A 16,272-nucleotide genomic window follows, 5' to 3' on the forward strand; every position below is an offset into this window, starting at 1 on the left:
GGGTGGTCGTCCGTCTCGACCAGTTGGGGTGAGAGAGAGAGAGAGAGAGAGAGAGAGAGAGAGCGAGAGACAGACAGACAGGTGCACAGCAACAACAGTATTGGCAATGGCAATCTAGCAGGACCATGGCAGGAGGCTCCACCAGGATCGACAAGAACCTACGAGACGAGAAAGCACAAGAACTCCGGGGAAGAAGTGAAGTTAGTAACATGCATTAATGGGACATGAATGAGTGCAGAAAGAGAGAGGAAGGGAGGAGCTCAGTGCACCATGGGAAATCCCCCGATAATCTAGGCCTATAGCAGCATAACTAAGGGATGGTTCAGGACTCACCTGATCCAGCCCTAACTATAAGCTTTATCAAAGAGGAATGTCTTAAGCCTACTCTTGAATGTGGTGAGGGTGTCTGCCTCCCGAACCACAACTGGAAGCTGGTTCCACAGGAGAGGAGCTTTGTAACCTAAGGCTCTGGCTCCTGTTCTACTTTTAGAGACTATAGGAACCACAAGTAGCCCAGCATTCAGAGAACGTAGTGTTCTAGAGGGGTAATAGGGTACTATGAGCTCTTTAAGATATGAAGGGGCCTGACCATGAAGAGCTTTATAGGTGAGGAGGAGGATTTTAAATTCTATTCTACATTTTACAGGGAGCCAGTGCAGAGAAGCTAGTACAGGAGAGATGTGTTCTATTTTTCTAGTTCCTGTCAGTACTCGTGCTGCAGCGTTCTGAATTAATTGGAGCGTTTTAATGGACTTATTGGGGCAAACTGATAATAAAGAGTTGCAGTAATCCAGCCTTGAAGTAACAAATGCATGGATTAGTTTTTCTGCATCTGTCTGTGATAGTATGTGTCTAATTTTTCTAATATTACGTAAATGAAAGAAGGCAGTCCTAGAGGTCTGCTTTATGTGGGAGTTAAATGACAAATCCTGATCAAAGATAACTCCAAGATTCCTGACAGTGGTGCTAGAGGCCAAGTTAATGCCATCTAGAGTAACTATATCTTTAGACAGTGAGTCTCTAAGGTTTCTGGGGCCAAGAACAAGAATTTAGTTTTTTTTCTGAGTTTAACATCAGAAAATTGCAGCTCATCCAGGATTTTATGTCCTTAAGACATGTTTGTAATTTAGATAATTGATTAATTTCATTGGGCTTGATTGATAGATATAACTACGTATCATCTGCATAACAGTGAAAGTTAATGGAGTGATTCCTAATAATGTTGCCTAAAGGGAGCATATATAAAGTAAATAGTATTGGTCCAAGTACAGAACCTTGTGGAACTCCATGACTAACTGTAGTATTTATTGAAGATTCATCGTTAACATGTACAAACTGCGAGCGATCTGATAAATATGACTTGAACTAGCTTAGTGCGGTTCCTTTAATGCCAATTTGATGCTCAAGTCTCTGTAAAAGAATATTATGGTCAATGGTGTCAAATGCAGCACTAAGATCTTCAATTCAAAAGTTATTAAATAATGGTCAGATAGGAAAGGATTATGTGGGAAGACCATTAAATGTTCAATATCAATGCCATATGATAGAACAAGGTCAAGAGTGTGATTAGGTACATTTTGTTTTATTTAAATTTAATTTTTTTAATTCTATTTTAAAAAAACACGCTAATATGAACGGTGAAAATCTACTTACAGATTTGGGTGACGGTCTGGAGGACATTTGGGATGGAAATGCCTAAGAATCTTTTCAAGAAGCCGAAAATCAAGCCTTGCAGATCCCCAATCGGACCCCGGTATCCATCAACCCAACACGGGTTGAAGAAGACCTGAGGACCGGTGTTGAATCTCTGCCGACGCGGTCGAAAACACCACAGAAAAGACATCCTTGTGTGTTTCACGGAGAAATTGGGGGTATTTGTGAAGAGGGTACCCTGGCTGCAGACCCTGCAACACCGGTACAGAAAAAGAGGAGAGACAGCCTCAGCCCCGGTAGTGTGCATCAGGCTCCTACAGCTGTCGTGAATCCTTCGCCAGAGGCCCCGCTGCAGAGGTGCGAGCGCCAGCAAACCAACAGCGGACCCCGGATCCTGAAGCCGACGGATCACCAGACATGCCGGGTGAGAACTTTTAATGTTTTACTATTTGAAGCCTTTTTGTGTGTTTTTTGAGCTTTAAGTCATCTAAGGGGTGGTTGTTGAACCTTGCCGCTCCAGCGTTCAAATGAATCAATCATTACGTTACCGTGTCTATAGCGTCATCCGCCGTGATGACGTCTCGTATTCTTATGGGTTGCATACACAGTGTTTTCACACACGCATGCGTAGAAACAGGTTAACAAAACATGTTTGTTATGAAATACCTCAACAGGCTCCCAAGCTGTCACAACAGTGGCTGAGGTCCATGCAGTACCTCCACCCCGCTACCTGTTAGCAACCCCGAGACCTCAGACTCTTCCAAGCCGGTCTGTGTCACCAGCACCCCGCACACCTCTCGTGGTTCCCGAGACACCGTCTAGTGTCTGAGGAAGATCACTGTGTGCCAGAAGACTATTTGAAGGTACGTTTGAAAATAAATAAAATGTGAATATATACACATAGACTACATTGGTGTGCATAAAGTTTTAAGAGTTAAATTTTTCTTATCATCTTTGTTTTTACAGAAACTGCTGTAGGAGGAGTCCAGCCTGGGAGTGGACCAACAACAACCTCTGACAATCAACACATGAACACCATAGTGTTACTCTGTCAAGTCATGCAGACTTTTATTTCCTCAGTCGTTGCCGTATGTGAAAAAATTTAAAGGCAAGGTATTATTTTAATTGAAAAAATAAATAAAATAAAAATGAATGAAGAATTGGCTTTGGCAATCGCTCATATAAATCAAATTCCTGTTGAAAATGACCCTTTCAAGGGCTTAAACGCTCGCAATGCTCTCAGGGCTTTAAACCAGGTTCCTACAGAAACAGATGTTTCTGTAGACCAATCTGGACAACAATGTTATGACCCCATTGAAACCATTGACAATGCACTCCTGCTTTTAAACCAAAATCTGTCGCCATCTTTTTCTAATCAAAATGAATCCACCCAGGATGAGTCATTTGCAGATTCAGACTTACAGATTCCACCCGCTCTGCAACAGGGTGGGGGTCTGAATGAGGCGGGTCCTTCTGTTGAAGAGAGGGGTGTGTCTAGAGAGGACGGAGGAATGGGAGATACCTCGCACGGCCACTTTAACACACATAGATTTAGACGTATCTTCACGGTGCCCCCTCAGGGAAACGTACCCAAATAGCAGCATTTTATAGAGATGTGAATTAGAGAACTGTCGGACGATGCTTTACAGTTGGCTAGCCGTAATGATGTGATACAGTTGGAGGTGGTGGGTGAAAATGTACAACAACATGTCTCTGTAGTTGTAGATGATGACGGTGATAATGTTCTGCCAGTTTTTGAAGGGGTGCTTGACCGGTTAGTGCAATCTAACAATAACATTGTTCATGATGAGCAGGGGCGGATCTACCGGGGTGGCATAGGGTGGCAAGTGCCACCCTAAAAGAAAGCCTTGCCACCCCAGTTGGCAGCAACAAATTAAAAGAAAAGTTACGGCATTTGACATTTACGAGCGGGAATCTCCAATGTCCGACTGCAGTGAATGCAGCACGAGATAACGTCAGAGTGGCCGGCAAGAGACTGATTTGTTTGAAAAACTGAGTGGCGCGAAGCGAGGGAGCCAGGAGTCGCCAGGAAAGGAGAGACGGGAGGAAAGAGGTAAAAACTTATTAACTATCTATCAAGAAAATAAATTATAAAGAGAGCACAGTGCGTGCATAGTTGCAATGCTGATTTTGAGATGATAAGGATCAGGTTGAAGAACGTTATTTCGATAACTATACATACAAAAGCTAATATTGATTCAACGTCTGTCAAGGAAAACATTGTAAAGTTACTTTGAATTTTACAGAAATGAAGAGGAAAGGTAGCATACATAGTTTTTCTCACCAAAGAGAAAGACAACAGAAATAAAAACACCTGAGCAAGGTAGACGGAGAAGATGAGGTGGAAGGAGAGAGAGAAGAGATGGAAGGAGAGAGAGAAGAGGTGGAAGGAGAGAGAGAAGACGAAGATGAGGTGGAAGGAGAGAGAGAAGGGCAACAGAAACGTGATAGAGAGAGAATACAAGGCCAAGGCGACCAGGGACAGGAGGAGGTGGGAGAACACCACAGCGGTGAAGATATGGAGGAGGGAGAGCATCACCAAGATGAGGAGGGAGAAAGCGAGAGACAAGATAACGTGCAGGGCTCAGACAATGAAAGGGAAAGGAGAGTGTCTGAGCCATCACCAACTATCTCCAGTCGAGCTGGTCCACATGGTATGGAAACTGTTGCTGCATAGTAAACTAAGTTACATATGAATATGAACAACAAATGACAAAGACGGACATTTTGCTATAAGGTGTATTTAAGAGACATTGCTTAGACTTCTTCAAATAAATATAAATATTCATGTTTGCTTAAATATGAATAATTGGGGAAACTTGTCAGTGTGAAAGTGTGATGAGATGGGGACAGAGTTTTAATATTTTGTGTACAATGTATTTTAGATCTATTGCTCAGATTAAATTCCAAAATGAAACAAATGAACCTAAAAATACTCTCCCAGGCTATGTTAGTGTGTGTTAAACACAGTCTGATGGTTATAACTTATCAATGACACTTCCACATTGATTATGTTTTTACTAGTTGTTATATTGTAGAATTAGTTCAGATGTAATGCAGTTTCAATCTTTCCTCCCCTCCATCTTCTAGACGTATCCAAGTCCAGGTGTGAGGTGCCAGTGCAGCCAATGCGTGAGAGTTTCCCTAAGACCCTCCAGGGAGGAGCCAGGAGAAGCTTCCGCAGCGACTGGTACAAATCTCATCCCTGGTTAGAATACTCACAATCCAAAGATGCAGCTTACTGTTCTGCTTGTAGGCATTTTTCCCTCACTGATGCTCCAAGGACTGTTTTCACCTCATTCGAGGGTCATCGTAACTGGAAAAAGGCTACAATGAAAGACAGTGGTTTCTGTTCTCATGCCAGATCTTAAGGCCATGTAAATGCAATGTTTGCATGGACAGAGAACAAGAACATTATGGATAAAAATACCTCAATGTTTGGACTAATGGATGAACAAAAAAAGAAGCAGGTGGCTGAAAATCAATACTACATTAAAACATTAGCTGAAATTTTAGTTCTAACAGCCACAGAAAACATAGCACAGCGGGGTCATAGGGAGTCTCTCGACTCAGAAAAAAAGGGGTGTTTTTCTGTCTATGTTAGACTTGCTAGGTAACCATAACCCAATCATTGAAAAAAGACTTGAACAACAAACAATACAGAATTAAATACTTGAGTTCTTGGCTGCAATGGTCAAAGAGGAAATCATCCAGGAAGTTAAAACGAGCAAGCAGTTTTCAGTAATTGTTGATGAAACTAAAAATGTTCAGAAAAAAGAGCAAATGTCATTTGTTCTGAGACATTTTTACAACGGTGTGGTTCATGAAAGCTTTCTGGAGTTTGAAGTGACACCTGGATGCTGCCGCCTTAAGTGGCAAGATTATATGCCTCCTTGAGAAGCATGGGCTGGAGTACAAGAACAACCTTGTAGGCCAGGGCTACGATGGGGCAGCAGTGATGCGCGGGGCACATGCAGGTGTTCAAGCAAAAATAAAAGAAGTAGCCAAACATGCCTTCTGTGTTCACTGTAGTGCACACTGCTTGAACTTAGTTATAGTAGACGCTGTAAAAAGTGTGGCAGATGCAGGAAACTTCTTCTCATTATTGGAACGACTGTATGTATTCATGTCTGGGTCTTATGTACATAACAAATGGCTGGTGCACCAAGGGAACTCTAACAGCTAAGTGATACACGTTGGGCCTATAGGCACATAGCATCTCGCAATGTTATGGACAGGTTGCCTGCAATAGTACAGGTGCTTGAAGAGATCGCATCTGAGAACCATCCACAAAAAGCTGTTGAAGCAAGAGGGATATTGGCTCAAATTGACCAGAATTTAGCTGGATCTCTTGTTCTGTTCAGAAAGTGACTCCAAATTTTTATCAGACATGCTCCAGTCTAAAACAGTGGACTATGCTAAGGCTGTTGAACTTATTGAAGCACTTAAAGAGACATTGGTCCAGTACCGTAGTCAAGCCTCATTTGAGGAAATGTGGAGTGACACATTGATACAACTCAGCGAAAACCAAAGAGGCCAAGACAGACAATAAAGGTGCTTCAGGACACTTTCATACACTCCACCTTGGGACAGCATGTAGTTCCAGATAGCAAACACACTTTTTGTGTCTCTGTGTACTATCCAGTTCTGGATAACATGATTGGAGAAAAAGGAAGAAGATTTTCTAACACAAATTGTAACATTATGCAGGGTGTCCAGGCACTAAATCCGTCAAGTCCAACTTTTTTGAGAGAAGAGGGTGTTCTGTTCTTGGCTAAAGCTTATGATTCAAATATTGAGGATCTCAAACACGAGTTACACCAGACGAGGAGAGTACTAGACAAAAAAGGGGGAAAAGGAGAGTCCTACCACTCTAATGGAGTTCACTCAGTTTTTGAAACCATACGAGGATGTTTTTTATGAGATATCACCGCATTCAGCTGTTATAGGAATGACAACTTCATGTTATGCTCACTAATGAGCTTTTACAAAGCTGTTAAAATGATGACCTCAACAGAATCTGCACTTTAAATTTCTGTATTTATCTTTGTTTTGGCAACTGAGAAAATCTGATATCACCTTTAATAAAACCTAAAGTGTGAGAAAGAAAAGTTTAAAATGTGACACTGGTGTAAATGGTGTAGAAAAATGTCAAAAAATTGTTCAAGCTACTGAGGGACAAATAGGGAGAATGTGTGTTCTGAGTGAACAATAAAAGTGATGTACAGTACCTTGTTTGAGTGCTGTGACCCATTTATTTCCACAGTGTATTTATGCTCACCTTAGTACAGCTAAGTCCATTGATCTTCATGGGTAAGTGTTTCTTTGTATAGTTTCTTCTTGTACAAATGCTGCCTGCAACACTGCCTCTCTGACACAATCAAAAACTGTTTGCTTCCCCTCTGATACGTCTGCCACTCATCACCTGTGTTTTACCTTAATGCCTTTCCTGTGATAATGCCCCACCTACAGTAGTGTTACCATACTTCTATCTTCTATTAAGTGAGATCACATTGTATGGTCACTTATTCCTAATATGAACTGTTTCACATGAAACCTCAAATGCAAGACATTGATTGCATGAGATTAAGTTTGTCTGTATGAGTTTGTAAATGGCAGCCCATGCCCTTTTGTAATGTGTACATACTATTTGTCATCAAACTGTGATAACTGATTAAATTCAGTATATATACGTCTGCCATATGTTGCCACCCTTCAAAATTTCCTGCCTCCCTATCGCCACCCCATAAATATTTTTCTAGATCCGCCCCTGATGATGAGGATCTTGAATTAATCGTGCAGGTTGTACAGAACCCATCAGGGGGTGCTAAACGTAAACTGGAGAAAACTTTAGATAGTGAAATAGTTGACAAGAAAAGACGACACCTGTATGTTGTAGAGAACAGGGGTGATTGTCTCTCCTTTGCCACCAGCCTAGCTCACACACTCGAACCCACTTTCACTGACAGCCAGTGTGTGAAAATGAGTAGGGATTTGCAGCATCAGGTTGGTTTGGATGATCAGACACCCGTTACTTTTAGTGATGTGGGTAAATTTGAAGAGATTCTGGGACGCAAAATTGTGGTGTTTTACAGAACAACCCACGGCAAGCCTCTCTCACACTTTGAGGCGACTTTTGCAGATCGTTCCAGACCTCTGTTCTTATTTTTACTGCAGAATCATTACTATGGGATAAAAAATCTGAAAGCGTTTCTGGGCACTGGATTTTTCTTCAATTATTGTTACAAAGGATTTAACTGCTCCTATATGCACAGTTGTAAAGGTAACTGCCAGGTCTGCAACGACCCCATCTGCCCCACGCAGCCGCTCAAACCTGTGAAATGTTCAGATTGTCACAGAAAGGGCCATTCGCTTTCCTGTTCGCCAGACATAAAGAGGTAAAACCGAGCGCTATGAACACGCGAACGTTTAGCCTATGTGATCAGGTGAAAAAATGTCAAAAGTGCCAGCTGTGTTACTACATCAACATGACCAACAGTAAGAAGGTGCATCGTTGTGTCACCCCAAAGTGCAAAATCTGTGGGGGTAAATTACCGACTGACGCTAAAACACATTTGTGGTACATTCAACCCTTCTCAAGGAGACAGAGCATCCTGATCTGATCTTTTATGACTTTGAAACCTTTGTGGGTAAGAAAGGTGAGCATGTACCCTTTCTAGTGTGTGCAAAGACATTGTGGAGAAAAGTGTTTTACGGGGCAGAGTGTGTTAAACGTTTTCTCTTGCATTTCAGGAGCAACCAATACAGGGAAAATGTTTTTATAGCGCATAATTCTAGAGGCTTTGACAGCTATCTGATCCTACAGGGTATGCTGAAAGAGGGTGTAGCACCGCAGCAGATTCTCATGACAGGGAGTAAAATTCTCAGTTTTGAGGAGCCTAATTACCAACTTAAATTCATAGACTCCCTCTCTTTCCTGCCTATGCGTCTTAGCGCTATGCCCAAAGCCTTAGGCTTTACTGACCAGTCCAAGGGGTATTTCCCACACAAATTCAGCTCAGAGACACAGCTTAGGTATGTTGGGCCCTACCCGCCCCCCTCTGCCTATGGTGTGGAACGCATGGGGGCGCGTGAGTTGGAAGAGTTTCACAGGTGGTACACAGAAGCCTGTCAGGGTACCTTTAACTTTAGGGAGGAAGCTCTGCGCTATTGTAAAAATGATGTTGACATTCTCTTCAAGGGTTGTGTTAAATTCAGAGACCATTTTCTGAATGAAGGTGTTTCTCACCAACCTGCCTGCTCACTACCTGCCTCCTGAAACACTCGCTGTGCCATGCCCTAACAACTACATGCAGCAGTGTAAAAGATTCTCCACAGCATCGATTCAGTGGTTAGAGTGGGTAATGTACACACAAAAAATCTTCATACAGCATGCTCTAAACAGGGGGGAGAAACAGATTGGCCCTTACACGGTATATAGGTACCAGCGTACCTATATACCGATGGTGTAAAACATGTCTGGGAATTTCACGGTTGTTTTTATCACGGTTGTCCTCTGTGTTTTAGTCCTACAGGAACATGTCCTCTGAAAGGCGTCACCTTTGGGGAGCTGCACACTGATAGTGAGCAGAGACTGCAGACGCTAGAGGCCGAGTACAACGTTCGTCCTACTGTCATGAGAGAGCATGATTGGGCGGAGATGAAAAAATCAAAAGACCCAGTAAAAAAAATTCTGCATGATTTTGGGCTCCCAGAGCCTCTCAGCCCACGCAAAGCTCTTTATGGCGGTAGAACGAGCGCTTTGAAGTTGAGACACACTGCGGGGCCCTGTGAAACAGTGCACTACGTGGACTTCACTTCTCTGTACCCCTATGTAAATAGCGCATGTTCTTACCCCCTAGGTCACCCCACCATCATCTACAGAGATTTTGGGGACCCCAGAGACTACTTTGGGCTAATCAAGGCCACAGTCTACCCCCCTCGCGGTCTCTTTTTCCCTGTTTTATCATACAAAAGTTTACCTGTACACACTGTGATGAGGAGAGATCATTGACGGGTGTGTGGGTCACTGTAGAGTTTAACAAGGCCCTGGAGCTAGGGTACAGAGTGGGTAAAATTACAGAAGTGTGGCACTTTGACAAAAGTAGTGACTCTGTGTTTGCAGACTACATACATGCTTTTTTAAAGGGTAAGCAGGAGGCTTCCGGCTACCCCTCTGAGGCGACAGATCAGGGGAGCAGGGAAAAGTACATCAGAGATTACCAGATCCATCAGGGTATTCTGCTAGATGCGGGTAAGATTGAGTTTAACCCGTCAAGAGACAGGTTGCCAAACTATGCCTCAACAGTCTTTGGGGAAAGTTTGCGCAGAGAGACAATTTGTATCGTACCAGCATCATCTCTGATCCTGAAGAATTTTTCAGCTTCTTGTTTTCAGGTTTATATGAAGTTGACTACTTTAATGTGCTTGCCAACAAGAAGGCTTTAATACGATGGAGATACCGCGATAGCTGTGTACATCCCCCTGGTAAGCAGAGTAACATATTTGTTGCAGCATTCACAACCGTACATGCACGCCTCAAACTGTACGAATGTTTGGAGAAGTTGCAAGAGAGAGTTCTCTACATTGACACAGACAGCTTAATCTATGTAGTGAAGGAGGGTGAGACGCCTCTGGAAGTGGGTAACTATCTGAGTGATTTGACCGATGAATTGGATGGTGACAGTATTCAGGAGTTTGTAGCTGCTGGCCCCAAGAGTTACGCCTACCAAACTAGATCCAAGAGAAAGGTAGTTGTGCGCGTAAAGGGCATAACACAAACTCAGGAGTGTCACGACAACGTCAGAGAACTGGTGGAGGGGTACATCCAAAATTCAAGACAAGGTGTGATTGAAGTTCCGCAGCACACAATCACTTGTGATAAAAGAGGCTTTGTGTTAAAAAACTTGTCATTCCGGAAAAAGTTTAGGGTGGTGTATGACAAAAGGCGTCTCTTTGTTGACGGTACAACTCTACCTTTTGGTCATTAAAACTAGATTTTTTCTTTTTTTTTCAGACATTGCTGTTATGGAGGAAATTGATTTTGAGACCCGATTCATATTCCCTTTTTCCTGTTTGATTGTAGGTCCCAGCGGTTGTGGGAAAACCTACTTTGTAAAAAATTTATTACAAAACTGTGAACGTGTGATGAATGTTGTACCGGAAAATATTGTATGGATTTATACCTCCTTTCAACCTATGTACAGTGAATTGCAAAGGATGAATACAAAGATTAAATTTGTTCAAGGACTACCTGATTCTTTTGAAGATGAAAGCCCACACATCTGATTATTTTGGACGATGTTATTTTTCAAGCCTCCAACCATCCTGAAGTGGTCAAGATTTTTACACAGTACAGACATCACAGAAACATGATTAATAGTAGATCTCATGCCCACCTGTGCTTGTCAAGCACAATTGCTGGAAGTGCTTGGTGAGCTGCTGAACCTGTAATCACATAGAGGAAAAATCACATAATTTAGAGAAACTGAAAATCTTATGAGGGTGACCTGCTAACGGAGCTAGTAGCTAGTCCCACGCTAGAAAGTGCAGCTATTCTCTCTACTATAGACGGGATGAGAAACAAAATGATCGAGAGATTCAATTCACTGGAAGCGTCTTTGCAGGCCAGCCAAGCTGCATTGACAGAACACGCCTCTTGTCTCTCTGCAGTGGAGGTAATGGCCAGTGATCATGACAACAGGTTAGCTGCACTCGAGCTACAGGCTAAACACTTGGGGGATGCTAATAAGGCCTTACTAGACAAAGTTGTGGACCTCGAGGCACGCTCCAGACGCCAAAACATTAAGATAATAGGCCTGCCTGAAAATGCTGAGTCCAGTCGCCCGGTTGAATTTGTGGCCAGCTTTATTGAAAATCTGTTTGGGAAAGAACATTTTCCAAAGCACATAGAAGTTGACCGTGCACACAGGCTGGGTGGACAGGCTCCTAACGGCGCTAACCGACCCCATGTCCTAATAGGAGTAGCCATTATAATTAAAAAGAACATACCTTTTCAACATATAAAAACTATCAGTGATGACAGTGGCAGATTCTTAGTTGTATTCCATACATGTCACACTGGTTAATATCTATGGTCCAAATGCTGACAATGCAGGCTTCTTTCGTAAAACATTTGATAAACTGCCAGGCCTCTCAAATACAAATTTGATTATTGCTGGGGATTTTAATGCGATCTTAGATTGGCATCTGGACAGATCTTCAAAAAAACAATCAAGCCCCTCAAATGCATCAGTCATTTTAAATAGCTTAATATCCTCAACCAACGTTGTAGACATTTGGCGATTGCAGCATCCAACAGACAGAGAGTATTAATTTTTTTCAAAATTGCATAACTCATATTCACGAATTGACTTTTTTTTACTAGATTCTAAGCTCCTATCAAATGTGCTGGACACCAAATATCACAATATTCTCGTCTCAGATCACGCTCCAGTTAGTGTAAACTTAGATTTCAACCAGCAAAAGCAGCAAATGACTTGGAGGCTCCGTCCTTATTTAATTAATGATGCAGATTTCTGTAAATACTTGTCAGGTAAATTTGACGATTTTTTAGTCACAAATGACACCTCTGATACCTCAGACTCAAACTTATGGGAAATGTTTAAAGCAGTTATGAGGGGTCATATTATCTCTTATGAGGCATCCCTAAAAAAATCAAGAAACTCAAGATTGGTTGAAATTGATAGCAAGTTATCTCAACTGGAGACACAATATAAACAAAGCAATAACAATCAAACACTGCAGGAAATTATTAACCTTAAATATGAGTACAATACAATTTTAACAAAACAAGTCAGCGATCAATTGTCCCGTCTATGCACACGTTATTTTGAACTTGGGGACAAGCCACACACGCTACTAGCTCGTCAACTTAGGGGGCAGCAAAATAGTAAGGCTATTCTTAGAATTAGATCGGGTGCTGGAGATATACTCACACACCCGAAATCAATAAATAAGCATTTCGTGGAGTTTTATCAAGAATTATACAAGTCAAAAGCGATGGTGATGTGGATTCTTGGCTTAAAAATGTTCCCATTCCTAAACTAGATGAGGCTTCACGGGAGGCTCTGAATGTGACAGTAACTATAAATAAAGTGACAGATTCTATCAGATCTTTTGCTAGTGGAAAGGCCCCCGGGCCAGACGGTTTTGGACCGGAGTTCTATAAAAGAATTTCTCGACAGATATCTCCACTCCTACTCAGGATGCTGTCCCACTCCACTGAGATAGAAAAACTACCACCAACACTATATAATGCGGGCATTGCTCTAATACTCAAACCGGATAGAGACGACACAAACCCTGCCTCTTACTGTCCAATTTCTATGCTTAACATGGATTTTAAGATTTTTACTAAAATATTAGCCAACAGACTAAGTCACTGTATTGAACCCCTTATTCATGGAGACCAAACAGGGTTTATTCCAAACAGATATTCCTTTTTCAACACAAGACGGTTAATAAATATCATGTATTATAAATATGCTACAGGTTCTAAACAGGCCATTTTATGTTTAGATGCTGAAAAGGCATTTGACCAGGTGGAGTGGGGGTACCTGTGTAGAGTCATGGTGTCATTTGGTCTAGGAGACACTTTTGTTTCCTGGATACGGATGGCCTACTTAAATCCAACTGCTTCTATTGTCACTAATCAAAACAGATCACATCCCTTTCCGCTCGAGAGGGGCACCCGTCAAGGGTGTCCCTTTTCACCATTACTTTTCGCACTAGCCATTGAGCCATTGGCAATTAGTATAAGGGAAAATAAGTTCATTAAGCCTATTACTATTGATGGTATTAACCATAAAATATCACTCTATGCCGATGACATTGCTATTTTTCTGACAGACCCCGAACAATCTGTCCCATACTTGCTTGATCTGATAGATGAGTTTGGCACAGTTTTGGGATACACCATAAACTGGCAAAAAAGCGACCTTCTTTCGCTTACAGCTGATTTAGATCCCGCATTTGTGACCTCAACTCAGTTTAACATTTCAAAAAACAGTGTTAAATATTTAGGTGTTAAACTCACTAAAAAAACAGAGTTACTTTTTAAATATAACTTTACAGAGAGATTAAATGCCCTGAAAAAGAATATTGAAAAATTGAGAATATTGCCTCTGTCATTGATAGGCCGAATAAACACAATCAAAATGGTTTCCCTGCCAAGATTCCTTTACTTGTTTCAAACATCCCAATTTTTATCCCAATGTCCTTCTTTAAAACGATTGACTCTGTGATTTTACCATTTATCTGGGGATATAAGGCGCACAGAATCTCTAAACAACATCTTCAAAAGCCAAAGGAATTTGGAGGCCTAGGCCTACCATGCTTCTTACATTATTACTGGGCTGCTAATAGCAGAATGATGGTATACTGGCAACTGGCTAATGACCCTGATCCACAGACTGAGATACTGTCCTGGTTAGCAAAAGAACAAAGTCTACCTCAAAAAACCTCACTCAGGGCAATTCTTTTTTCAGCACCAAGGCTAAGAGCCTCTTGTAAGGGAGAGCATTACACAATACTTAATGCTCAAAAAATTTGGACACAGATTAGAAAATTTTTTGAACTTCCAGAAACATCAGTGCATGCCCCCATATGGCATAACCATGCCTTTCTCCCTTCAAACGCGGACGCAGTCTTTAAAGAGTGGAGTAGGAAAGGAATAGGGTCCATAAAAGATCTTTATGTTGATAAGCATCTCTGTTCATTTGAATTATTGCAAAAAAAATATGACTTGCCAAAATCAAACTTTTTTAGGTATTTACAGTTACGTCATTACATAAGACAGAATATCTCATCATCTGACTCCCTCCCAGAAGAAAATTCTTTTTTCAAGCTCCTACTTGGCCCACTAGGAGCAAAGGGTTTGATTTCAAAATTGGTTTGTATTTTCTCCTACAAACTTGCACAACCTGATGTTAAATTTAAACAAATGTGGGAGGCTGATCTCAGCATCACTATTCAAGATGAAATATGGAAACAAGCTTTAAATGACATTCACCATTGCTAAGTCAATGCTAGGCTACAATTGATTCAATTCAAGGTCATACAGAGGTTACACCATTCGAAGGTTAAGTTGCATAAAATCTTTCCCCAAACTTCCCCCCTGTGTGAAAGGTGCAAGAAATCAGATAGCACACTTGCACACCAATTTTGGCTATGCCCTGAGATTCAAGACTTCTGGTGTTCGATTTTCAGATGGTATTCTCATGTACTTAAAGTAAACCTGGATCCTCACCCTGAAACTGCTTTACTTGGCATTTCTAACACTTCCAAATGGATGTGAAGACAGCCTATTTAAATGCACCCATTGACTGTGAGATTTACATGGAACAGCAGGAAGGGTACAAGTTAAAATCTCACACAGACAGAGAGTTGGTGTGCAAGTTGGAGAGGTCATTATATGGACTAAAACAATCGGGCAGAAATTGGAACAAGTTGTTACATGAGTATCTGACACAAAACAAGTTTCTACAAAACCAGGCCGACCACTGTGTTTACACAAGGCAAAGAGAACATGAGAAGGTGATCATAGTAATTTGGGTCGATAATTGCAGCAAGTGATGAAAGTGCTATGAATGTTATGAAGGACATGATTACAGCAAGGTTTAAAATTAAGGACTTGGGCAAACTAAGATTTTTTCTTGGCATTGATTTTAACCAGAACGACGACTGTGTAACAATGTCACAAGCAAAGTATGTTGGGAAAATCCTGGAAAGGTTCAACATCCAAGATTGTAAACCTAGGTTAACACCTTGTGAACAAAAACTGAACTACACGGATGATGCTGCATTGATGAGTGATGTTTCAAGATACAGAGAGGCAGTGGGTAGTCTATATATTTGACTGTCTGTACAAGACCGGATTTGAGTTTTGTTGTAAGCAAACTGTCACAGTATTTTACTGAACCTACTGAACAGCACTTTTGTACAGTTAAACATGTGTTGAGGTACTTAAGAGGCACAAAGAATAAAGGAAATGTGATGAGAACCTGGGTATACAAGCTTACAGTGATGCGAATTGGGCTGGTGATTTTCAGAATCAGAATCAGAATCAGAAATACTTTAATAATCCCAGGGGGAAATTATTTTCGTTACAACACTCCAGATATACAAACAACATATTATACAAACAACATATATATATATACAACATTCAGCACAAAAAAGATAAATATATATATATACAAGATCAAATGTACAGTATTAATGTGCAAAAAGTGCAAAAGAATGATTGTCTATGTTTTGAGTCAGAATTACAGAGTAGTCTGACTCTCTGAGGGAGGCGTTGCAGAGATTGATGACCACAGGCAGGAATGATTTCCTGTGGCACTCTGCAGTGCATCTGGGTGAGAGGAGTCTTCTGCTGAAGGCGCTCCTCTGCTGGGCTAGTGTGTCGTAGAGAGGATGTGAGACATTGTTCAAGATGGACTGAAGCCTGGACAGCATCCTCCTCTCTGCCACGGTCGTCAGGGTGTCCAGCTCCTCCCCTACGACATCACCGGCCCTCCTGATCAGTTTGTTTAGTCTGTTGTTATCAGCGACCCTCAGCCCACTGCCCCAGCA

The 16,272-nt window shown here is 41.6% G+C and overlaps 1 protein-coding gene across 1 annotated transcript; it reads left to right on the forward strand.

The window, feature by feature from the left end:
- The first annotated feature begins 3,953 nt into the window (after window positions 1–3,953).
- On the forward strand, window positions 3,954–6,274 carry LOC127375271 (zinc finger and BTB domain-containing protein 47-like). Its single transcript, XM_051421292.1, has 2 exons — window positions 3,954–4,328; window positions 4,765–6,274. The coding sequence occupies exons 1-2, from the start codon at window positions 4,037–4,039 to the stop codon at window positions 5,043–5,045; spliced, it is 573 nt and encodes a 190-aa protein (XP_051277252.1). The 5' UTR covers window positions 3,954–4,036; the 3' UTR covers window positions 5,046–6,274.
- Window positions 6,275–16,272: the final 9,998 nt, after the last annotated feature.

This window comes from Dicentrarchus labrax, unplaced genomic scaffold (assembly GCF_905237075.1).
Source record: "Dicentrarchus labrax unplaced genomic scaffold, dlabrax2021, whole genome shotgun sequence".
NCBI lineage: Eukaryota > Metazoa > Chordata > Actinopteri > Moronidae > Dicentrarchus > Dicentrarchus labrax.